This window comes from Osmerus mordax, chromosome 14 (genome assembly GCF_038355195.1).
Source record: "Osmerus mordax isolate fOsmMor3 chromosome 14, fOsmMor3.pri, whole genome shotgun sequence".
Lineage (NCBI taxonomy): Eukaryota > Metazoa > Chordata > Actinopteri > Osmeriformes > Osmeridae > Osmerus > Osmerus mordax.
Window position 1 is genome coordinate 7778889 of NC_090063.1, and position 25180 is coordinate 7804068.

General features: G+C 46.9%; 1 protein-coding gene across 10 annotated transcripts in view; it reads left to right on the plus strand.

Annotated features, from left to right (window-relative positions):
* Positions 1 to 1145: 1145 nt before the first annotated feature.
* Positions 1146 to 25180, plus strand: part of nedd4l (NEDD4 like E3 ubiquitin protein ligase) — a 33220-nt gene continuing 9185 nt past the window's right edge. The window contains exons 1-19 of one of the 10 annotated variants that reach the window (XM_067249684.1): positions 1146 to 1499; positions 2592 to 2665; positions 4848 to 4929; positions 6463 to 6501; positions 7136 to 7189; positions 15869 to 15919; positions 16641 to 16702; positions 16979 to 17081; positions 17343 to 17503; positions 17644 to 17779; positions 17858 to 18052; positions 18261 to 18344; positions 19748 to 19807; positions 20347 to 20484; positions 20997 to 21167; positions 22550 to 22747; positions 23041 to 23118; positions 24212 to 24226; positions 24953 to 25007. In XM_067249684.1, the coding sequence (XP_067105785.1) occupies positions 1455 to 1499; positions 2592 to 2665; positions 4848 to 4929; positions 6463 to 6501; positions 7136 to 7189; positions 15869 to 15919; positions 16641 to 16702; positions 16979 to 17081; positions 17343 to 17503; positions 17644 to 17779; positions 17858 to 18052; positions 18261 to 18344; positions 19748 to 19807; positions 20347 to 20484; positions 20997 to 21167; positions 22550 to 22747; positions 23041 to 23118; positions 24212 to 24226; positions 24953 to 25007 (1801 nt within the window). In that variant the 5' untranslated portion in view covers positions 1146 to 1454. Of the gene's footprint in view, positions 1500 to 2591; positions 2666 to 4847; positions 4930 to 6462; positions 6502 to 7135; positions 7190 to 9633; positions 10982 to 15868; positions 15920 to 16640; positions 16703 to 16978; positions 17082 to 17342; positions 17504 to 17643; positions 17780 to 17857; positions 18053 to 18260; positions 18345 to 19747; positions 19808 to 20346; positions 20485 to 20996; positions 21168 to 22549; positions 22748 to 23040; positions 23119 to 24211; positions 24227 to 24952; positions 25008 to 25180 lie in introns of those variants that run through there. The other 9 variants (XM_067249685.1, XM_067249676.1, XM_067249677.1 and 6 more) reach the window with 9 other exon arrangements.

A 25180-nucleotide genomic window follows, 5' to 3' on the forward strand; every position in this document is an offset into this window, starting at 1 on the left:
TCCTACTGTAAAATTACAGTCAGATGGCTTGTATCTAGGGAGGGTGCATGGTAAATCTCTAATCGCTATTCAGATGCAACAGCATTATATAATACGACCCATCTGGTAGCCTACCCTGATTTATTTAAATAATTTTTGTTTTTGTTTTACATGCTATTGGCAATTTTTTTTTAAAGTAAATATTCTGTAATATTTAGTAATTCAGATTCAAATGAAATGAAATTATAAAGAAATGCATTCTTGTCTTTCCAGTATTTATTTAGCAAATGGCAGTACTTAGGCGTATTTGGTTTAGGATTTTTTTTCCTGTCAGCTTGATTTATCACCAAACCAATTTTCTTTTCCAAATATAACATATAGGCGTATACCTTACGTGTTTTTTTTTGTTTTGTTTTTTTTTACCGATTAATGTCTGTGGATAGTGTAAGCGGGTTGGTAATAACACTTTAACACTGTAGATGTAGCCTAATCTTTGAACATGTTGTGATTTATGGACATATAGTGTTCATCTTGGTAAGTTTTATGGTTTATGTAAGGTATAATGCCCGACGAGGTGTCCAATATCACCTGATAATGTCACTGTCCCAAAATCAATATCAAGACTTTCACGAACAAAGTGGCCATATAGTTAGCTAGGCTATGAAAGTGGGGTAAGTAAGGGATATTCCCACGGGTGGTGTTCGGCCGTAGCCACGAGGCCAGAAGCCGAGTATATTAAGCAACAATATTGCTTTTATAATGGACGACACCCTGCAGCCAATCAGAACCGAGCATTCACTCAGACCATGGTATAATAAGCTGTAGATTAATAAAAATACTTTGCAATTTCACCTGCATACACTCAAATCGTCTGTAAATACATCTAATGGAGGACAAACTAATAATTTAAATGCTCGTGGATAAACGTGTTATTCCCAATGCCTCGAACAGAAACCTATAGGCGGCGGTATAAGACAACAGAAACTATTTTCGCAGACATTTCATCACATTACAATTCTGGATCTGGCACACATCCTAAAATTCTCAATATACACGCCCACTAATGTTATTGGTTTTTAGGAACCGCAGAACCACTTGGTTGGCGTGTCCAGTTATCACTCAGGCGAAGTAGTGCTACTGTAGGCCGAGCGTGAGACTGAGAGAGCAGGAAGTCAACTGTCACAACAGCTGTCAAAAGAGACTAGCGTAAAGAGATTTGAGTTGAACTAGAAGTGTGATATCTCAGCAAATGCAATCTTGAACATTTGAGCACATACCGTTTAATATTTAGAATAAGATCGCCCTAAATAAATAACTGGTTGTCAGCGACTCGGAGTCCAAATAAGAAACGGATTCCACCTATCAGACAGAGGAACAACCATACAGTTGCCGAGAGGGTATTTTGCTATTGTTTAGGTTAGCCAGCTAGCTTGTTTGCTAAGCGGCTTGCGTTTGTGTGAGGTCCTGCAGTCTATATGGCTACGAATCTTGACCCCATTTATGGACTTTCGGAAGATGAGGTAAGTGAATATTATGAAAATCATAAGTCCTGAATTGTATTCTTTGTTAGCCCTAACCAATTCGCTAGCTAGCTCTACCATGAACGAGCAGGTTTTAGATAAAAAGCGACCTTATCTACTAGACTAGCCATGCAATGGCTAGCAAGCTAACGCCTAGCCAGTTATCCACACTACCGTAGTCCTACTGTGTATACTAATCTCCCACGCAGCTAGGCTAGGTAGGTAGCTGTAAGTGGTTTGACTAGCTTACTTTGACTTAATAAGCTGGGGCGATGTTTGCTGTTGATAGTAGTAGAAAGTCCGACGAAGAGATTGAACCAGGCCTATTAGCCTGGTTACTTGAGTGTCTCGTCTAACATTATTGCAGTGCCCGGTTTGCATAGTTTACATTTTTGGGATGGACATAAGTTCAACAAATCAGGAGTCATCCGTGCATACTTGCCTGATTATTAGTGCGAGTCTGTAATGAGTCAATGGATACCAGGGGATGTTCCATTTTAAAAGTGAAGGTGTGTGACAAGTAAGGGGAGAGTGAGAATGTACAATCATGCTGTGTGTGGATAGTTATTAGCCCTTTGAGTCATTATTGTCAAAAGGGGTATAATTATACACACTAGTTACATAGAAAGGGGACGTAGGAAAGTTTGATGCAATAGCTGTCTACTGGTTGATGGGTACTGGGTGATGTAACAGCTGGCTAGGACTGCCACATGTTTGATACCCGTTCCTTCCATCCCCATAGCACTTATCATAATCAGCCCAGGCCTAGTGAGTGATGGGGTTTTGTTGTCAAACATTATATCACATGAACGTTACTCACTGGGCATTGAGTGCCACTAATTTAATTTTGTTTGCATCAAAATAGGCAGTGTAGCCAATAAAATAATGTGACTGCAACTGAGGGTGAAACTGCAACTGAGATTATGTTGATAGCAGAAGGCCATGATCACACTTTTGGCAAAGTATGAAGAGGAAATAGCGCAAAATCTTGACAAAGGATCTTTGCCTTCGAAAACCCTGCAAGGGGAAAAAGTCCACTCCATAATCACTACTTCCTATTAAATATTAAAACCACTTTTTTTTCTTTTTTAGAATGAATCCAGGGTTCTGCGGGTCAAGGTTATTGCAGGCATCGATCTGGCAAAAAAAGACATCCTTGGAGCCAGGTGAGGTTGGAACCACTATTGCATGTGTCATTAGTGCTTTATTAGTCAGGCCTATTCACTCATTTATTATATGCTAGACTAGTGTGTTGATGAGCCTAGTGGGTTGGGGGGTGAATGTGTCAAATCTTAACCCTTGTGTTATCTTCGAGTCATTGTGACCCACCGTCGTATTGCGACAAATTTACCTCATACAAAAACAAAGTGAAGCATTTTCTTTTAACTGTCGGGCTGTCTCAGACCCCCCACATTGGAATGGTTAAAAGAAAATTATTTTTATTTGTTTTTGTATTGGGTAAAATTGGGTAAACACAACGATGGTTCGTTATGAACCTTTGGGTCATGTGACCCGAAGGCAGCACGAGGGTTAACGCTCTGCCTCCTAGACCCACATTGCTAAGCATGTGGAGAAGAAAAAAGGAGGAGGAGAGAGGATGAAGCACGTTGTCAAGCTTTCCTGACAAGGGTTCTCAATGTTTGGGCCTGCATCTTAAAGAACTTTCATCGCCATACTTTAGTCCATTGTTGTGTTCACTTCCCTCTCACTCTATAAATGTGTTCTTTCAGAACACTCAACAATACACTCATATTCAGTTTTAATTGATCTTGCCCCAAACATATGGCAATTATTAGGCTACATAACTGCCTTCACACACCAATTAAGAAAAGTATTATCATCATATTTGGTAGAATCCACTTTTTTCCATTAGAGATCTTAGCATTTTGATGCTAATTGGTGTAATACTGTATATAGTAAGGTTGAACAATTTCTAGCTGTTCTGATCAGTGTGCTGCCAAGCCATTCATACTTTCTTTAATGACCAATGTTCAATAAAACATAACTGTCTATCTGCAACTGCAGCTGTTGCATAACATCTCCACTATGATGTTGAACTTTAAGCTAGGGACATGTTATTGCATAACCAAGTAGTGTACCGCATATCTGAAAATGAATTTGAAAGACCACCAGTGTTAGTCTAAATTATTTTTCCTGTAATTATTATTATTATTTTAATTTCCATTCTATTCTAGTAAGTCTATTATGACTGTGCCAGCCATCTATGTTGTGGTTGAAGTCCTACTATTGGTAAAAGCACTGCAGATCGAGAGGTCACAAGGTCAAATCCCCCTGTACTCTACGCAGTCTATGTTTTCTGGGGACCTTTTTGGCTTTATTTATAGAGAGAGTTGGAGAGGGTGACAGGAAAGCAGGGAGAAACGGCTCCTGTATCTCAATTCTTCTGCTTAGAACTTCTAGTTCTGGAGCTAGAAGCCTCCTCTTGTTCTGTGCCCTCCGTGAGCTTTCCAGAGTAGACATAGAATTGAGATCTTTCTCATGTAATCTTTTCATACCATGCCATGCCCAGGTTTGTTTCCATGTCCATTCTAATCAGGGCCCCAGCAGGTGGACTGCTGGGTGAGTTATGCGCACCTACTGGGGACAATGCTTTAGCTTCCTGAAGCCCCCCTCTCAGCACCGTCAACCCAGGACTGAGGACTGAGTCTAGTTACTGTACCTGGTGACATACGTGGAGTATGGTGGCTTGATGTACTCACAGTACAGCCTGCCTGCAGAGAGAACTCCACACTCACCTCATCATGATTTGAGAGCCATTCTAATTTGTTCTGCTCCTTTCTCTTTTATTTTGTTATGATTGTTTTCCCGGTTCCCTACTAATGGCTTTAAAGACCCGCTATGTCTCTACTTGTCATACAAATTCGGAAGTTGACCAAGCCTAATTAGTACAACTTTTTCATCATTCTTGACCTGAACTAACCTAGGTTGCATAACTCTTGGAGTGAGAGGCGAGTGTGTTTGTGAGTCGTGAGTGAGAAGGAGAAGCCAAGGAGGCTGTGTAACAGACTTACAGTAGGCCCATTGTGTGTGTTCAGTCAAGATAGATCAGAGCCCAACACAAACACACAAATGGAGGCAGTGGAAATCCTGGAAATATTTTTTTTGTAATTAAGGCTTGAGAGCAGCCACTGTCTGGGGTTGCCTTCCTTTGTCAACCCCTGGTGAGCAGAGAGAACAAGGGGCCACCAGAATCTCCCGGAAAAGCCTAGAAGAGTAGGGAATGGCTTTGCTTTTTGTTCACTTGTACAAGACGTGCTTGCATTGCGTAGTCCATCTTTTAGTCATTAATTTGCATCCCATTCCTTTCTTCCCCCCCTTGTCTTTCAGTGATCCCTATGTCAAACTCTCACTCTATGTTGCCGATGAAAACAAAGAACTTGCCCTAGTCCAAACTAAAACCATCAAAAAGGTAAGTTGAGTTTCAAAAGTACAATGTACTTTGACAGGGATTCCCCTTCCTTTGGGATGGGAGCGCGACCCCAAGAGGGTGGAGGGATCTGGGGATGGAGTTTACAGCAGAGGGAGCCATTTCATACCCATTAACCCCAGTCCTAAAGGGGCTTCCATCAGTACAGAATCAAGGTTTTAGGGGAGTTTTTTGGATGCTGGAACCAGACGCACAACAAACTGTAAACTGTGATGGCATGATCTGTTCCTCATGAGTAAGGTCTTATATTATACACTTTCACGTAACCAGAAAACACAGGGAAAAACAACTCTTTTGTGAGCCACATGTGGCTGCATTTTAAAAGTTCTCTGTTACCAGCTATACAGTTGCCTCATAAAATGGAAAATTGGAGAGATTAGAATGGTAGAGAGCATCTCTCAATTCAATCTGCTCAAGTTCATCCCCTTTCCCTCTCTTAAAAGGTCACAGTCAGCCGGTCAAATGCTTTCCATTCTGTTCCTTTCGGCGTTTAGGCATTGAGATATCAGCAACGTTATAGAAGTGAAAGGATAAAGGGAAGGAATTAGGAAAACTAAATAACACTGCTTAAACAGGGCCCTGTCTCTCCCCTGGGTAGAGCTTCCCCTGCTGTGATGATGGCTGCTAGCTCCTCCCCCTGCTGGAGACTGGCACCCTCACAGGCAGGCAGGGAAGCAGGCAGACATATGCAGACTACGGTCAGGATAAAAATAGCTGACAATGTGCTGCTATGTGGAGCAGAAGAGGACTCCATCACTCCTAAGCTTTTCATTTGCTCTGCCCGTGTTGTGTGTATGTGTGTGTATATAGTATGTGTGTGTATATAGTATGTGTGTGTATATAAAGTGCTTCCTTTCAATCAAGGCAAAAACACTGCCTTGTGGCAGTTAGCTGGGTTGACTTTAAGCACTTGTCCGGAGCAGGTCAAATATTATCCTGCAGCCATAAGATATCCCTCCAGTATGACTGCATATGATCCTAGCTACGCATGAATACAGAAAGCTAGCTCTACTAAATGATTATCAGCTACTAACTAGATTGCATCAGATACTCACAATGAAAAGCATTGTGACTACTGGGTTCAGTGAGTCTGATATAAGACTCCAGTTTTTCCAGACATGTTACTAGGGTGTAAGAATGTTAATGACCAGACTGACATGAGAAATTCAAGCTTACCGGTAATTGACATTCTGGTGTTTTAATAAGCAGTGGAATTTTAACAAGCTCTTAAACTACCAAAGAAATTATTGTGTTTACAAATATCACAGTGTCTTGTAGATAGGTAGGTGGGGATTGTCTCAACCCTGTCTCACTAATTTATCCACTGTGAATCCTGTCTGATTAAGTATTTGGGACATAGCCTAATACCAATCAATGAGCCCTTAAGAGGATCTATGAAACAGGGGGCAAGTTCTTACCTCTTACTGTGCATTCTGTTTTCTGGGTTCGGGTGAAGGATGATGTCATAGTACCAGTAACCATGACTCAACTGTATGTGCTCGTCTTCTCTTTCAGACTCTGAATCCCAAATGGAACGAGGAGTTCCATTTCAGAGTGAGTTCCATTTCAAGTATTTGAGGGGATCATTTCATTTAAGCATGATTGGTATTCACACCTCATAGCTCCATAACATTTGAAGATACCAAAATCTAAACGTCTGTTTTGACGGAGGGCAATCTAATTCCTCTTTGTCATTGAATGGTGGGGCAGCTACCTCTATTCTCATGCCAGTAAACTCCAGTGTGGGATGCGGGAGACGGCCTGTCGTGTCATCAAGCCTGCCATTGCTTTGTTTACAAGCCAGTCCACACTTATGTGATTCATCCCTTGTCCCCTATTCTGGGAGTAATTACTCTCTGCATTACGTTTTGTTCCCTCTAATAAAGATGGAGATAAAGATGTCACCTACCTGAGAATACTTGCGTTTGTTTTATAGATGTGAGATTTTGGAATGATGGGATCATAAGTTAACCTCAGACACAAGGCCGTACAGGAAGATTGTACGACTGGATCTGTTTCGTGCAGATCTCTAAAGGAACCTTTACCTTAACTACACCGCGTCCATTTTTTACGAGTACCTTTCTAATCTTTTGTGCACATTTTTATCTGTAGCAGATAAGGCAGCAGCGTTGTGTTCTTTATCCAAATGCGTTTTTTTAAACGTGGCCCACTGGCCTTCTGTCCACAGGTGTGTCCTCAGAACCACAGACTTCTCTTCGAGGTGTTTGATGAAAACAGACTGGTAAGATTGAGCGGGTTTCTCCAGTGTCTTCCATGAGTCATCCTATCAGTTGTGTGTATTCCCCAAATCTTTATTAAGTATTGCTTCTCAGTGTCATGATTGGTCCACTGTAGTTATTGACAATAATAACGCTACTTTATTTCTACAACAAGATGGCCATATTTCTAGGCTACCTATATGTTTTGAATGTGTGATTCTTCTTAACTACATAGAATAAAAATAAATATGGGGCATATGTCATGAAAACCAAGACAGATTGGGCAATCATGATTAAGTAGTGTATGAGTATGGTGGGTTACAATGGTGGAAGGGGGCGGGGCTAGATGTTCAGTGCGAGTAGCAACAGGAAAGACGTGGCCTGTTGGGTCGCATACGTTCAGGGCTGCTTACAAGGCCGCTGCTGAGAAGTAGTGAAATTGGCAGGTAGGGTTTAAAGCGACATGCTCAGTTTTCTAGGAAAAGGTTAGCCTAGCGAGCCTCCAACATGCCTGCCTGATCATTCAGTCCTTGAGGCTCCATTGAAGTTGGCCTATGCTGTGTAGTGAAGAGCGTAGCACACTAAGCCCCAACAACTTCCAAGCGTCTTCATTATGTCTCATGTCTTTTGTGCATTCCTTATTCATTTACAATATTTCCTCCCACGCAGCATACTTTTCATTGTCATACGAAACTCTGTTTGGATGCCAGCTACCCAGTAGCTGAACTTCTTACCCTAACTGCGCAAAAAAGTATCCTGCAGTGGCTTTACAGTAAATGCCTCACAGACATTTACTGCCCACACAGTCTCCCCCACTGGGGGGGGTGTCTCTGTCCTTGAAACAGTCACCCCTGCTCAGCAATTAGGCCTATCCCTCCTTCATCACAATCCACCACATTCTTCCTCCTTCCCTCCCTCACCCCCTCCTCTCTGCCGGTGGCCAGACGTTGTGGTCGTTGTTGTCGCTCCAGTCTGTGTGGCTGAGATAGTCTGACACACTAGGGAGACCAGACCACAAGGCTTAGCTGTCCTAGCCACCAGAACAAAGCAGCCAGTATGAGCACTGGAGACCTCTCAAAGGCCACATTACCATTCGCCTCAGGGAGACTCCTTTGCCTCAGGGAGACTCACTGTAACATGCAGCCTGTGTCCTCCTTCTATTGCTGTCATGTGATGTATTGTGGTGTGTGGACTGCTTTGTGGCCATATTGCAGAAGGCTCGTAAACCATAAAAACATTATACTCTCATACAATTCTCGCATCTTATCAAGAGGATTCGATCCTTAGAGCAATATCCTTTAGCAGTTACAATTAAAAACAAACATTTTGTATGATGAGTTATGGTTTATTAAAAGTCTCAAAAGAAAGGAAATTAAAATGACCTCAACAACCCAAACTAAACCAATGCATAAACAAGGTGTTTTGTGTTCAATGTTATTGGAAGTACAGGAAACCAGCATAGCTACAGTACGGTAACAGTAGTACTGGCATAAACATGATTCCAGTAGAGCTGTGTACTGGAATTGTCATACATGGAGCCTTTTCTTTGTGTCAGAGCAGAGGTGTCATTGAAAGCTTGCCTTAGCTTACGCTGAGCACAAGGAATGTAGCTGTGTTTTGTCCGTTGTGGCAGTTGTATCAAGGGGACGGGGGTTTGTAAACCACCTGGCGGTTTGGGAATCGTCTTGGCAGGGGAGTCGATCTGAAAACCGGAGCAGGGTCACGTGGGTGACCACCCCAGTGAGGGACTCTGTGTTTGCTTACATTAACACCACCTTTAAGGTGGCCTGGGGGGTCATGGCAGACGGGTTTAAAAGATGCCCTCCTGTCTTGACTTGGTGGTGTCCCCAGCATGTGGGACAGCAGAGCAGCACATATTTATGGCTCTGCGGGGGTTGTCCAGCCTGAGTCAGCTTCGAGAGCCCTCCTCCCTCCCACCAGGCCCCCGTCTTCTGACGGATCAGCAGCAGCTGAGAGGGTGCTGCTTGGCTCTCGTACTGTGTAGAAGTTGCCAGCATGTGGGGGTGGGGTGGTGGGGGGGGGCGGTTAGATCGTTACAGGAAGTTCTGGTAAAGGAGGAGAATGGGCGGGGAAAGGAGAGGGTACATAGGGGTTGACGGGTTTGAGTGATTGGGGCACAGGGGTGTGGGTGTCTGGTGTGGGGGTGCTCAAGGGGATGGGTGGGCTTTAAGGATGACAGGTGCTACTGTTGATGGGATGGGGTGGGGTGGGGGGGGGGTGTTATTGGGGGGGGGGTGAAAACCATTTATGGTCACATGACCATGGCCACCCTCACCTCAGTTACCGGGCGCGCCAAGAGTCCTTACCCAGTCATCTGTGGAATGCTTCTCGTCACTCCACTGGGCTATTTCTGCTGTTTGTCGTTGTCGGGCGGCAGCGGTAACAGTTTGGCAGACGGGACTCCCGTTTTCGGTTTCCCTCTCTTTCTCTCCCACGTCCACGCGCCGCATCTCACTCTTCCACCCCCTCTCTCTTGGATGAGAGGCTCGCCGTCCTCGGCTCCCTGGCAGTGCCTCTTTTGTTATTGTGGTGTGAGCTGCTCCTCTTTCCCCTGCTCTGGTCACCGTGGAAGGGAAAGTTGCAGAGAGAGAGAGAGAGAGTGAGAGAGAAGAGAGAGAGAGAGAAGTGAGTGAGAGAGAGAGAGAGAGAGAGAGAGTGAAGCAGAGGGAGGGAGAAGACAAGAAAAAGGGGATCAGCCAGCCAGATGAGAAGGGGGCGACGCAGACAGACAGATCCAGAGACGGGAGTAGGAGGCAGCAGGCAGACGGGAAGTGAAAATGTCCCACCGGCTGCGTCTCTACTTTGGCTCCGGCTGCAGCGACACGGGCCCGGTGCTGGAGGACCGAGAAGAACCCGCCACGCAGGAAGGCGAGCGGGCCGCAGCATTCCGCACGCAGCCGCAGCCGCCGCCATTCAGGACGCTGTATTTCCCCGGGCCTCCAGACTGCTCCCTTAAACGCAGTTCCTCCATGTTTATCCCCCAGCTCACCTTGGCCGAGCCGCGGCCCACCATGAGCTCCTCCATGCAGATCTCCCTCCAGCGCTCGGCCGCCGGGCCCACAGACGAGGAGATTCCGCCACCCAGCTACTCGCAGGGCCCGGCCCCAGCCTACACAGAGCCAGGCAGCATGGACTTACCTCCACCCTACTACAACAGAGACGTCTCAGCCAGCTTCACGGAGCCCGACCTACCAAAACGCAGGGTTGTCATGTTGCCCCAGAATGGCTCCAACAGCATGACTAACGCCCATAACAGAGGTCCGCCTGGAGTCAGCATTGGAGGGTTTTGCATCCAGAGGTACTCCCCTGATGGGTCAGACATCCAGCAAGTCAGGATCCTACCCTACGGTTCTGGAGGTCCCAGGGGACCGTGTCACTGGTCTGTCCAGCAGAACTCAGACACAGGTCTCGGTGGGACCCAGAGGCTGGTGTTTCAGCTCCAGGAACGGCAGGGCTGCATGGGCCCAGGAGCTGATCTCGGCATCACAGGTTCCAAGGGCGGCCGTGTGGTGCGTTATCCAAAGTTTAGACTGGAGAGGAACCCTTCCCACCAGCCACAGCCCGTGGAAAGCTCCCAGAGAGCCAGCCCTGGTGAGGAGCCCCCTGCCAGAGAAGAGATCTCCCCCTCTGAGATGGGCAGTCAGAAAATGGAGGTGCAAGATGGACCCAAAGGCTGTACTTTCAAAATCAGGAGGGAGTCCTTGAAAAGACAGCCTCACTTCAAGATCTATTTCAGTCAAGGTGCAGGCAATCACACAAGCTTTGGAAATGGCACTGGCAGGAATAGTCCCCAGGTAGGCTAATAATTTGCCTATGGGGAACAAAACTACTTTTCCAGTAGGGGTGATCCTTATAGTCGGGGTAAAAGTTGCCTATACTAACTAGCTAGAATATATGAACCAGACCATTATTTTAAAGTATATTAATTATTAATATTATTAGGTTCATTTATGGTGGTGATTTATTGTTAGCTAATGTAATACAAAATGTGGTTTAATAGCTGACGGGTATATGACTGGGCAGGAAAAGGGGGGTGACATTCTGAGAAGTGGGAGGCCCAGGTTAGTGTACTTAAAGTCTTGGAAGTCAAGGCACAGATCCTAACCACACAAACCAGGTTCCTTTTCACAACCCACAGCTATTTGATCTTTCACATGTATTACTTGAGTGGACTCTCACACACTATAATAAAAAGGGAGGAAAACAAGATGCCCTTTTTGCTTACTCACTAAAGAGTGGATGTAACTGTTGGCAAACTGGCCGACCCAATATTGTGAGTTGTGGCTGGTGCTATTTTGGGGTCTGTTTTGAATGTGCTTCTTGATTTTGAGTGAGCCCTAGGTCTCAGTAGGCCTGAGGTTGGTATGGGTCGCTTCTTGCAGCTGTTCAACACGTGATTAAGATCTAAGATGTCATTGAGGGTCAATTGACTATTAAGGAATCTAACATGCTATCCATATCAACAGTCCAAGTCTTGGATGGTTTGATGTGGCAGAAATCCATTCACCTTTCTAGAAGTCTCTTAAAGATATTACTTTATTCACTTTTTTCTATGAATCAGACCCAATCCATTTCCCTACATACAGTTGCCACCATCTAATGGAAATGTGCTTAACCTGAAACACACTGGAGTCTGCCTCACCGGAGGGGTTGGTACTATTTTAAAACACCTTAGCATGGAAGTCAGATTGCAACAACTGGCGGACACCAAGGCTTTAACACAATCTTTTTTCTGTTCCTATTGGGACTCGCTTAACTTTACAATGAATCTACGTGGTCACTGTTTAATCTCTCTTGGGCTGTTTTAAGGAGAAGTGTTTTTACTGCAACTTCATGTGGGAAGTAATCTTTGTTAAGTAGCCAGCTAGTCTGTGGTTGTGACAGGTAGCAAGTGCCCTATGACGAGTTTATATTACTGTCATCTTCTGCTTTTCCACCTTCTGCACCACAGCACAGTTCATTGCTTTAAAGGAAAAAGAGACCATAAATCGTTCTTATGCAGTGCCACTAGTTGAGTCTCCAAATGTGTTTGATGGTGTTTAGGTCAGGGGTCTGTGCAGGCCAGTCAAGTGTTTTGACACCAAACTCTACTAAACATGTATGGACCTCGCTTTGTGCATAGGAGCATAATCAAGCCAAAATGTTTCCACAACGTTTGAAGCACAGAATTGTCTCGAGTAACATTTTATGCTTCAGCATGAATACATCCACCAGTAGAACAAAGGCTCTAGCCCAAAACCAGGAAAAACAGCCTCCATTGTTCACTTGATTTCAACCCAATGAACAAAGCGAGGTCTGCAGAGGAGTGGGAGCTGTCATCGCCACATAGGGGGGATGCAGCTCCATAATATTGCCTATGGGTTTAGAATACATTTACATTTAGTCATTTAGCAGACGCTCTTATCCAGAGCGACTTACAGTAAGTACGGGGACATTCCCCCGAGGCAAGTAGGGTGAAGTGCCTTGCCCAAGGACACAACGTCAGTTGACATGACCGGGAATCGAACTGGCAACCTTCGGATTACAAGCCCGATTCCCTCACCGCTCAGCCAACTGACTCCCTTAGAATAGGATGTCATCAAAGCTCCCGTAGGTGTAATGTGTCCCAATACTTTTTTTAATATAAATCGTAGCTAAAGGGAATCCTTATATAGACCCTAATGACAGACCTTTCACTGATGCATTGTTGTGCATGTGTGTGCTCACACCAGGCTGCAGACAGCAAAGTTACAATGCAGCCATGTCCTCTTCCTCCCGGCTCTACCTGACGTGCACCGTGGCCATTCACACACTGCTTCAGCGGCTGGCTGGCCAGAGGCTTGTACATGTGAGTGCAGAGGGGGTTGTTGTGGTGGTCTGTGATGGGATAGTAACTCCGCTGGGCCTCAGAGTTGGCGGGAGGCTATATTTAACCTCAGTACTCCAGCTCTCCAGATTTGTCAGCTTTGCAGTTTTGCAAGGTGTGTAAGAGTAGGATTCTTTATTTTTTATTTTTGGAGATTGCATTGAAGGGTAACTGAAATCATTAACCCTCTGAACTCCTGTACTTCACTTACCTCCAGAACGTAGGCTTAGTCTCCTGTGGATCCGTTTCGACAGTTGCTTTTCAAGCAGAACTTCCTAGATGCCTCATCTCTTAGCCTCTGTCCCCCTCCGTATGCAATCCCAGTTACACTTTACCTTGTCACCGTGTCATAAAATAAGTATTGTTTTAAAGGTAATGTAACACTTAAGATGCAATTACTTTGTGGAACAGACACTGCAATTCTTTATGGCGCCAAGCACCACTGCGCTTTCCTGGATTGTAGTAAGGCTCTCTCCTGTTGTATAATATTTATTACACATATACAGTTTGACAGTATGTCATTATAAACAGTATGTACATATTACCGTACTCAATTTGTTACAAAGTGTCATAATACATGTAATTACACTTCAAGAACAACACTAAAACGCCAGTCGCCTTTCCACCTTAAAGTATATCAACCGGCCTACCCCCCCCCCCCCCCTCCCCCCACCCCCTCACTTTCATGCTCCCTTTTCCATGGCGCTCTATCTCCCAATGTATTGTGGCCCTGCCAGGCAGCTGCAGGCTCAGCCGTGACCCCCTCCATGACTCTGCAAATATCTCCCTCAACCACCAGGTCTTTGAGGATCAGCCGTGGTAGGGGGTGGCGTGGGCTCCCCTGATTGTGTCCCTCCTGTTTTACCTCAGGGAGGATGGCACTTACTGCTTTACCTCAGGGAGGATGAGACCTACTGCTTTACCTCAGGGAGGATGGCACCTACTGTTTTACCTCAGGGAGGATGGCACCTACTGTTTTACCTCAGGGAGGATGGCACCTACTGTTTTACCTCAGGGAGGATGGCACCTACTGTTTTACCTCAGGGAGGATGCCACCTACTGCTTTACCTCAGGGAGGATGGCACCTACTGTTTTACCTCAGGGAGGATGGCACCTACTGCTTTACCTCAGGGAGGATGGCACCTACTGCTTTACCTCAGGGAGGATGGCACCTACTGTTTTACCTCAGGGAGGATGGCACCTACTGCTTTACCTCAGGGAGGATGGCACCTACTGCTTTACCTCAGGGAGGATGGCAACATTGTTGCCTACCTGAAACGTTGAATGCCTTGCAGGAGGGGCAGAGCTAGGGAAGCCTACGTATGACAGAAGACGGTTGTTCTGTACCTCGCTGTCTCTCCCCTGTAGGCTCTTTATTGTTTGTTTGCGAGCTTGAAAATGAGTTTTTCTGTTTGCCGTGTTGAACATGGGGGAAAATGCCATTACACAAGCTGTTTACCACATGATGGATTAGTAACTCATAAATGCCCACAGTTACATGGCTGGTTCCAAGAAAAATATTGTTAGGCTAGTGTGTGTGTGTGCCTATTTGCCTTTGAGTGACACTTTTATTCACTGACTTATTTGTAGCTCATTCTCTGCTGAAGAGCATAACCTTAACCAACATAGGTATGCTGTCAGGTTACTGTTTGCAGAGGTTCCTCTTCTTCTGTGTATCCAGGGTCAGTGTTTCCCCTAACATTATATTAGGGGGGCGCCCCACCCCCCCAACGGCACCCCCCGCCCCCCCCCCCCCCCTGGAAGGTCAAGTTAATAAAAAATAAAATCAATTAAAAAATGATCACAAAATAAGTCATTTAAGGGTTACCTTTCGTATAAAACAGGTCTATAGCTTGCTCTTTTATTAAACAAACTAAATGGCCTAATATTTTTTATCTTATTTACACAGCGGCATGTCATTTCTGTCTCATACAGTGTTGAACTTTTATATATCCCTGTGGTAAATGTCTAAATGTGCTATGTAGTGTCATTATGTCCTTTCCCTTAATCTTAATATATATGCACACCATTAATTGATCACTATACTACCAACTGAACATTATTTGGCTTTATGAGTTACGTAAACAATCCCACAGATCCAACTCAAGTTTTCCCAAGTTCTGACAAGTTAGAACTGGGCCAGCCCCTGGATGTACACAGCAGTGCCAGTCCTACAAGCCCCCTCTTGCTTATGCAGTGGCGCTACATCCCTTTTTGTGTTGTCTAAATCAGTTGTATCCCACACACAGGCTGTCTTTGGCCATGATCGCTCCAAGAATGGTCTTTTCAACCTCGGACAGGTAATCCAAGACTCTGTGTGACTCAATCACCTGCCACCGATGGCGTGTAGCTCAATCACCTGCCAATCTCACCTTTTTTCCTCCAATCCATATTAACGAGGGCGGCCTCAATGGACTAGATGCTCACGTGATTTGGCACACCTCTTCCTTGTTCCTTCCCTTTGCCCCCCCACCCCACACACACACACGCGCACACTCTCTGGCTCCCTCACTCTCATCCGATGTATGTGACTGTTCCTTGCTAGGGTGTGGGTTCTTATGCTCCTACGGTGGTTCTTTAGGTCTGTTCCGAAACAACACCTAGCCCCTGCAGCCAACATCCCCCGGCCCTTCTCTGTGTGCATTTGCTTCTCATATACGCTGCCAGGGTCACACTGCAAGGTCTACCCCCCCTTCTCCCCCTTCCCCCCCCCCCCCGCCCCCCCCCCTCATTGTGGTTTATTCCTCCACCTCTGTTAACATCCTGTTGGCTGTGGAGCCAGTCTTTCTAGCCCATCGCTACAGTCTAACCTCTGTTTCCATGTTTTCTTTCACAGACCAGAGATGATTTCCTTGGACAAGTCGACGTGCCTCTCAATCATTTGCCGGTGAGTCCATGGGGCAGACGTTGGTGTTTTTTTTTTAAAGATTTCTAAACACTCAGCTGTTCCTTATCAGCATGTTTGTTCTGCCCAGTTAACTCTGTGTAGGTCATTTTGAAGGAGGGGTAGGAGGGGAATGTGGGAGAGTGGGGCTGTGGGTTAGAAGTGGGGGCTGGTGGTGAGGGCTGTGTCACTTGAGCACCCTGTTGTTGTAATTAGGTTGCAAAACACTGGAGAGCGAACCCAAGTAGGAGTGGAAAGAAACCTGGTTAGAATGTACACAAGAGCTGACCTGAGTGGTGGCTACCCCTAGACTAGCTGACGGAAAACACTTGGTCTTGTGAAACACACAACCCACAACTTTACCCAATAGCTTGAACTCTGAAGTGACGAAAATAGCCTGAATGTTGTGATGTCTAAGGTTGTGTTTACAGAAAGAAAAAGAAGCTTACTAGACTGGTTGTGAAGGTAAATCTGTCACCTACTGTACACCTACTGTCACTATGGTTTAGACAGTTAGCCTGAGAAAAGAGCCTGGTTCAAACAGTTGCAGATAAAATCAATTATCAAGTATTCCTTGTTCACTTGGGATCCAAAATGGTTTTGTTTAGACATAAAGGCATGGCAGGCTCTGTGGAGCCTAGCCCTCCTAACTTCACCGGGGACGGCTTTGTCTTCAACACGTTTGTTTGTGTTGACTCATGGGATATCGTTGCTCTTTATTTAGACGGAGGATCCTGCAATGGAGCGTCCGTACACATTTAAGGACTTCAATCTCCGTCCACGAAGGTCAGTTCTACATCAGCACACGTTCACCGAATTTCCCCCAAAATACTCCTAGATTGTCCAGTAAGAACAAGAAATCATTATAATAATTGCTTCTACTATTATGTTTAACATTGAACATCTATTAGGTTGGTGTGAGGCAAGTTTCTCCAAATGTTGCTCTGAAACCGTCAGAGTGGGATGGATGTAACCGGATCCTTGTTTTAAGGAGGTTCTGCTGAGGTCTCCCCCCACCCCTGATCTCCTGTGAGTGACTATTTGTATCTATTGTTTCTCTAGCCACAAGTCCAGGGTGAAGGGCTTCCTGCGTCTGAAGATGGCTTATCTACCAAAGCAAGGTGGTCCAGAGGAGGAGGGTGCGGATATAAGGGAGGAGGCAGAGGTGAGTATCGCTCCTGCCAGACCTTCTGGAGAAAACATCTGGTCTAGTCTTCAGCTCTGGCTGTAGTTCTTCTCTGGAAAGACCATTTATTCATTTGCCTGGATTTGGGGAAATGAGGTTCTCTGGAAAGAAAGCCACCTTTGTGTGTGTGTGTGTGTGTGTTGGAAATACATTGTAAATGTGGTGAAAAAAGTGGATGTATTCCATGAATTTCAAGGGCATTAGTCTGACCCATCTGCTGCTTGTGACATCCGTGACCAGGGGTGGGAGGTGGCCGACTCTGCCGACCCGGGCTCCCAGCGGCCCCAGCAGCTGCTGCCCCCGCTGCCCCCTGGCTGGGAGGAGAAGGTGGACAACCTCGGGCGCACCTACTACGTCAACCACAACAAACGCACTACACAGTGGAAACGTCCCAGCACCATGTATGTCGTCCCTGCATCTCTGGATCACATTGCACGTTCTCACGTACAGTGAATGAGGACCGCTCTAGATGTTAAATGTTAGACCCAGACTTGTGCAGTACACTGGAAAAGGTCTCTAAGCCTGTGTTTGTGTGTCTCAGGGACGTGATCTCGGAAACGGAGAGCGACAACCAGCAGCGTCAGATCACCCAGCAGGCCCACAGGGTGTTCCGCTCGCGACGCCACATCAGCGAGGACCTGGAGAACGAACACGTCGAGCCCAGAGACATGGATGATGTGAGAGACACCCACACACACACACACGCACATACACAGAAAAAGACCTATGGTTAAACATAACTCCTCCCTTCCTAGTCTTGGGAGCCAATCTCTGAGGAGGACCCCAGCGAACCTATTCCAGGCCCCTCCTCCTCGCTGGCCATGACGCCCCTCCAGCAGACGCCGGCCTCCCAGGAGTTTTCCGATGAGGTGTCCCTGCGGCTGTCCCTCACCCCGGGCCCCCTGGGGCCCGACACCAACGGAGAGGTGGCAGGACCCAGCTCTGCTCTGGTGGGCCTCTGGTTTACTTTCTGTCCACATCACACTCCTCACTGGGCTTGGGAAAGGGACTTGTCCATGAAGGATCCATTCCGATTGGATCCATTGTTTGTCCATTGTTTATCTGTGACTGTGACTTTGTATGTTGTGTTCTCTCTCATTCTATTTCAGTCTCGGGCTCTTTCCCTCGCTCTAACTCGACGTCTCTCTCTCTCCTCAGCAGAGTCAGCTCTCAAACAGACTGCGTTCCTCCAGCATGACAGATGGAGTGAGTGACCTCCAAGCCCAGCCTCCTCCTCCCGCGGTAAATGCTTTCTTCCTCCTTTTCACTTCTCCGTCTCTCTCTCTCTTTCTCTCTCCCCTCCATTGTTCCCGTCTTCACACCTCCCGCGCTGTGTGGGCAGCCTCTTCGGTCCTCCTCTCTCCTCCCTCCTCCCTCGTTTCTCACCACCTCCACCATCCCAGCCTCGCTTCCTTTTTCCTCCTCCGGTCCTCCCGTGTGGACGGTGATTCACTTCCTCACCGACCTGCTCGATCACACACCAGCATTCCTTACTGACTGCTTCGCCAGCAGAGACAGAGCAGCATTTTACGCAATTTGAATCAAAGACAGCTCAGCCCTAAGTTCCAGTGGCCAGCAAGTCAGGACTTCACAGACTTTCAAGTTAGGGGATTGTTTATGATTGTTGGAATGTGCCTTCCGCCACAGACTCTATTGTGATGAAAGGTGTTGTGAAGCCCTGTGAATAGTCCTGTTTGATACTGGGAGCAGGGAAGATTTTCCAAGAATGTGCAGAAAGAGGTATGAAGGGAGAGAGGACAAGGAGGAGAGAAAGGCGGGGTGGTGTAGGTCGCAGCCAAACTGGTGGACGCCCTCCTCTGAGGTCTGTTCAAAGGCAACTTGTCAGTGGTTCATAGTGTGTCAGCAGTGTGTAAGCTTTTAAAAAGCGTCGGTATGGACATTCTCCTCAGAATATGCCTCAAACATGATTGCGCGGCTATACTGTCTTAACTTGGCTCTAAGGCAAGAATACACAGCTATTTCACCTCTTCTAGCAACCCTAGAACATCCACAGGAGTGTGTGGCCGAGTGGGGTTTCGCTGATGGAAGTGATTGATGTCACAGGCAGCGCGACCGCTGTGTGGTGGGAAGGTGTGGCCAGGCGGGAGAGGGGCTCGGTCACGGTCACACCATCTCTCACTGATGTCCACCATGTGGGTGCTGTCAACTCATGCCAACACACGCAGTCTGTAGGGTTTTTCTCCTGAGGATTTCAAGCTGGAGCCTGCACCGTGGTGATGAAAAGCCTCCCTTTCAAGATTCGCTGTGCAAAAAGATGACTTCTTTGATACGGATCAGATGTACACTGAAAATCCCTAACACTTTCAAAACCAAAATCAAGCAACCAAAATCATGCCTAACTGCCTGTTTTCACCCTCATCTCACCCTGGAATTCCATCAATCAATGACAAATCACAGTTGAAGATTCTTACTGCCCCTTCTACTACTGTTTCTTTTGGTACTACGCCACTATCACCTTCTTTTACCCACCACCGCCCTCCAAGTCCCTCCTCCTTCTCCTAATCACCTCCTGCCACCACCACAGCCTCCCCCTGTACCTCACTCACTCACTATGACTCCCTTGCCCTATGACTCCTTGCTCCTCCACAAAACATGTATCTCTAAAGAACCCTGTTGTCTACCAGCAGAGCTCCCAGACCAGAAGAACCAGAGCTCAGACAGTCACGGGCGTAGAGGAGCCCATGGTAAATAACCAACCACTTGCACAGAACATCACGCGTATTGCCGCCATCTTAGCTAGCTACGCAATTCGGTCTCCCTCCCCCCGCCCAACACACACACACTCGCAGTCCTTCTGCTTCATGTGTGTATGTGGAAGCTGAGTATTAGCAACTCAGTTACCTCACACCTCAGTATCGTGTGACCACTTTATGGCCAGGAGCTGTGGTACCACCAGTTCTTCAATGTTGCAGTTCATTAATCGTGTGTTGAAATAGTTTTTTGTGTGTTTTGTTCTTCAAAGTTCATGTCATTCCATCTTGCATATACATTTTTGTTATTGTTGTGATGTAGTAATAATAATAATAATGTGATAAAACAGTGGTGAAAGTTATTTTGTGTTAAGAATCACCCTTGCTGGAGGAGAAGCACTAACATTTCTAAACCCTAACCCATTTTCTATTGTTTTCCCCCAGTCAGGAAGTAATTTCACAGTTAAAAGTATAGAAGGTTCTCCTGGCACAGATCTTACCAGCTGTTTTAACTTGCCTCTCTGCTTGGCCAGTCGCCCTCGTCTGCGGCCTACGCCCTGACCACCCCAGGACTGCCCCCTGGATGGGAGGAGAGGAAGGACGCCAAGGGACGCACCTACTACGTCAACCATAACACCCGCAGCACCACTTGGACCAGACCTGTTGTGCAGGTACTCAGGCCTGCCCCCTCCCATCCCCTCCTGGCCTGACGCCCCTCCTTTCCTGTGCTGCCACTTGGAACAGAGTCCACCCAGAAACAGCCTTCTTTTTGGGCCTGTTGCCTGGCTCTTGCTCTCTCTCTGTAGCTCTCTCTCTAGCTCTCTCTGTAGCTCTCTCTGTAGCTCTCTCTAGCTCTCTCTCTCTCTGTCTCTCTCTCTAGCTCTCTCTCTCTCTGTCTCTCTGTCTCTTAACGCTCTCTCTACCTCACTCTCTCTCTTTCTTGCTCTCTCTCTAGCTCTCTCTCTCTGTCTCGCTCTCTCTACTGCTCTACTTCACTCTCCCCCCTCCCCCCCCACACCCCACCATTTTGTACCAAGTCCCTCTCCCACTCTTTCCTTTCCTCTTGACTTGTATTTCGTTTTTTCTCCTCCAGTTTCATTCCACAGGGTTAGTGTTCTGGAGCGCATGGTATGGTAGCTTGAGCTCCTGCGTGTGTAAACTGACCAGTGTTTTCTTCTGTCAGCTACCTGAAGACAGAGCCAGCACCTCGGCAGCCTCCCCAGGGCCCGCGGCGGCCAGCCCTTCGCCCTCCTCTTCCTCAGCCTCAGCCTCCAACAGTCACATAATCGAGCCCCAAGTCCGCCGGCCCCGTAGCCTCAGTTCCCCCACAGTTACCCTGTCCACCCCCCTGGAGGTGAGCCCTCCTCCCTCCTTACACATCACCCTCTAGACATGCCAACCTTAAAAATGCATGTTCCACCCCCCCCTTGCTTTCCTCCTGTTCATTCTTTCTTGCTTTTTAGTTTATCTATTTTGCTTTCGGCCTTTCTTGATTTCTAGTTTTCTTCCTCTCTTGCTTCCTCTCTCACTGGGAGATGTTTAAAAATGGTCACGTGAGCAGACCTATTTGCCCTGCCCTATTGTGTGCGTCAACAATATATTTACCTGACCTCCATTATCAGTCGTTTAATCTGTTCATAATCCTCATTTCATGTCCTGTGAGTGGTCTCTAAGGTTAAGTTATAGTACTGACTCCACCATCTCTGGTCCTGTTAGTCATACCTGGTTCATGAGAGATGCTTCAGGTGGAAAGGTCCCACACACAGCAGTTTAGTGTCTGGCTTAGTGGCTTTAAAACGTGCTTTTGACCATGTTTAGAATATTAACATACTGTTTTATCATTTCATGACAAATGTTCACATGGGTGTCGAATTAACCATTACTTAATAATATGATAAAGACACTGGGGACATTTTTGTATACCATAATGTCAGCCATACCCGAGGCCCAAGTGCAAGTAGTATTTAAGACGTTATACATCTTGCATCACAAATGATGGTGACTTCAGCAGTTGATATGAGTGAACTGTGTGTAGGACTGAACTGACTGATTTAACTGAGGGCTCATTGAAGTTTTGTCTACTTTCCTTCATTTGATTTATATCGAGATGCTTAGGACAAGGCTACGAAAGTGTTAACTTCGCTAATTAGGCAAGTGTAGTCTTCCAACGTGGTAGAAAGGTTTTGTTTTTCAACGGGGTCTGTGGAGATGTATTCTATAAATGAACAGAATATATTTAAAGAGAGACAGAAGGAAAGAAGTAGGGCGTTCTTAACCGCCGAGAGAGACAAAAAGAGCGACTCACGACTGGTAATTAGAAAAGGTTCCCGGGTGACGTGAGGAAAGGATTAGTAGAATAATTAAAAAGGTCCTTTATCCTATTAAAAAACAGACATTACTTAAGGACCAGAAAGATAATTTGTTTTAAAAGACTGTTACAGGAACTTGTTAGCCAGGCTTATACACTTGCATTTAAAGTGATTAATGATATGTAAGCCAGGGTCAGTTCACTGTAGATATTAATAACTCAGGCATGGTTGAATGTTTCTTTTCTTAATTGCACTCCTTAAATTAAGTTAATAAAGTTTGTGTAGCCCTCTAATAACCGTCTAATAATACCCCTCACCCAACTATGCACTGGTAGGCGGCAGTAGCATCAACATGCACTCCTGATTGGTTGGTCGAAATCTACCATCTAACCTCTCTTCCTGGTTTGTGTCCCTGTGTTTGCCTCAGGGGGCCAGCAACATCCAGGTGCGTCGGGCGGTGAAGGACACCCTCTCCAACCCCCAGTCTCCCCAGCCGTCCCCCTACAGCTCCCCCAAGTCACAGCACAAGCCCCAGCAGAGCTTCCTGCCCCCGGGCTGGGAGATGAGGATAGCTCCCAACGGGCGGCCCTTCTTCATAGACCACAACAGCAGGGTCACAACCTGGGTGAGACGCCAACACCACACAGACAGGCAGCTATCACCAAGGTAGCTCGGTGTCTGAAAAGCTCTGTGACTTGAAGTAGGCGCACTGCAAAACTCACAGCAGGGACACATGAACTAGTATTGATTTAATGTCCTTAGCTGGGGTTCTCTCCCCCTTGGACATTTGAGGAGGGGGGGTTTCACTGATTTTCCATCCCACTTTCTTTGTCCAATGGAAAACACAGATGACTAATCACTAATTTCTTTGTCGCTCTCTGCATTCCTCCTCCCCCCCCCCCCCCCCCCCCACCCCAGGAGGACCCCAGGTTGAAGTATCCGGTCCACTTGAGGACCAAGGCGTCTTTGGATCCGGGTGACCTAGGACCTCTTCCTGTGAGTAGCAGCACTCATCCGGGAAAGCTAAACCCCTCCTCCTCCTAGTCTGGTCCTGAGTCAGACCGTCCCAGTAGAACGACCCTTGACCCTCCTGGTTTGGAGGGCCCTCTGAGCTCGAGTTTGGGGAAAGGAAGCCACCAGTACGGCAAGAGAGCAGGTTCAGAGAGTAGAAGAAGTTCTGTACTGAGGTCCCAATGAACTTGATTTGGGACGGAGAAGGAAGGAGGAGCAGCGGTATAGAAGTCTCCTATTGGCTGAGGCCTTCTTTATGACATGGCACAGGGCTACTCGGTTACCAGCCTGGGGGCCACATCCTCCAGGTTGTCTCTCCTCACAAGGTACACACACACACACACACACGCTCATCCGGAATACATGTTCATCCGGTCTCCCAGGTATGAACCATCACAGAGACTCAGTTCTCGGTCGAAATAAGAAAATAAGTGTTTGGTGTTAATACTTGACATGGGTGTTCTTGTTACTGTAATTACGTACTGTGTAAGTACCGTGTAATAGACCATGTATCCAATTGAGTAACATGCATTTGATTACGCACAGTCTATAGTTGCACACTTGTCATTTCACATGTGCTATGATTAATAATATACCAAAAGTAGAAAGTCTTCTACAACCACGTGAAAGGCCAAAGTGGTGCTCAGTTTGGTGGCACATACAGTACATAACCGAGTCATAACTGGCTGTTTCTTGATAGCATCTGAAGTGCATTGTTCATGTTACATTGACTACTACACAGTCATGACTTGTGTGATGACACTAACAAGACGACACAGCCTTGGGTAGTGTTAGCGTGTGGGTTGTGTTCGAGGCAGTGGACCAGGCCAGGGCAGGGGAGGGGAGAGGGAGCCCTGTGCACTCAGGACTTAAGCTCCAGAGTCCACTCCGTATGACCAAACCTGGCTCGTTTATTCTAACCAATGGACTGTACTGTACTTACTAACCAAAGCCTTAAAGCGGTGTTCAGTGCGAGTGACATTCTCACGGACTCGTGGTGTGTATGTGTGTGTTTTCTCTCTGTCCTCTCCATGGCGTGGGAGACCTCTCGTGTGTGCTCCGTTCATGCTTGTGGCAGAACCTACTAGAGGAGGTTGGTCGTTCAGCCTGCCTCCCCTCTCTCCCGTTTCCTCTGCTCGTCTCGGTTGCCTGTCTGGTCTGGTCTTGTCTGAACGGCCTTGCTTTCCAGACTGTTCTATCATAACTGGCATGGATGACTCTGCCCTCCCGCCCCGCCCCCCCCAACACTCCTCTGTTCCTTCATTGTCTCTCTATTCGCCCCCCCCGCCCCAGCACCACCACCACCAGCCACTGACCTCTCCCCCTAGCCCTTCATAGCCTCCTCAGATCTGCTGCCTTACGATAAGCTGATAGACAAGGGGAGCAGAATAGGGGTGGAGGTAGATGTAGGTCAGATTAGGTACTGGGTGAGGAAGTGCTGCATGCTGATCAGCTCCCCTCCCGCCTCCCGCACACACCTTAAGGAGAGATACATGGTGGTGGTGTTGGGTTATCAGGGGCCTGGCCCCCCTGTACTTGGCCCCCGTTTCCACTGCTTGCCTGTGACTGCCAGTGTACTGTGTCTGTGGCCTGCTTCACTGTGGTCACCTTGCTGGTGTACCGATTTGGACTTATGCAGCACTGGTCTCCTTAGCCTGCCACGAGATGCGCGCGTGTGTGTGAGACCTTCCACAACCCTTGGCTGACATGGTGGTTGGGGCAGTATCTGTTCTCTAAGGTGGTGTGTTGTCTTTAGTCATTGACCCCTGATGTACGTGAGTGTGTTTCTGACACTTCTATGTCCTCCACCTCTCTGTAGCCCGGCTGGGAGGAGCGTATCCACGCAGATGGACGCACCTTCTACATCGACCACAGTAAGCCCACTTCCTGTCCTTCGCCCCAAGCATAGTCCTCGTGTCATTTCCTTTTGTTCTCCTCTCTCTCTCTGTCTCTCTGTCTCTGTCTCTCTGTCTCTCTCTCTGTCTGTCTCTGTCTCTCTCTGTCTCTGTCTCTCTCTCTCTGTCTCTCTCTGTCTGTCTCTGTCTCT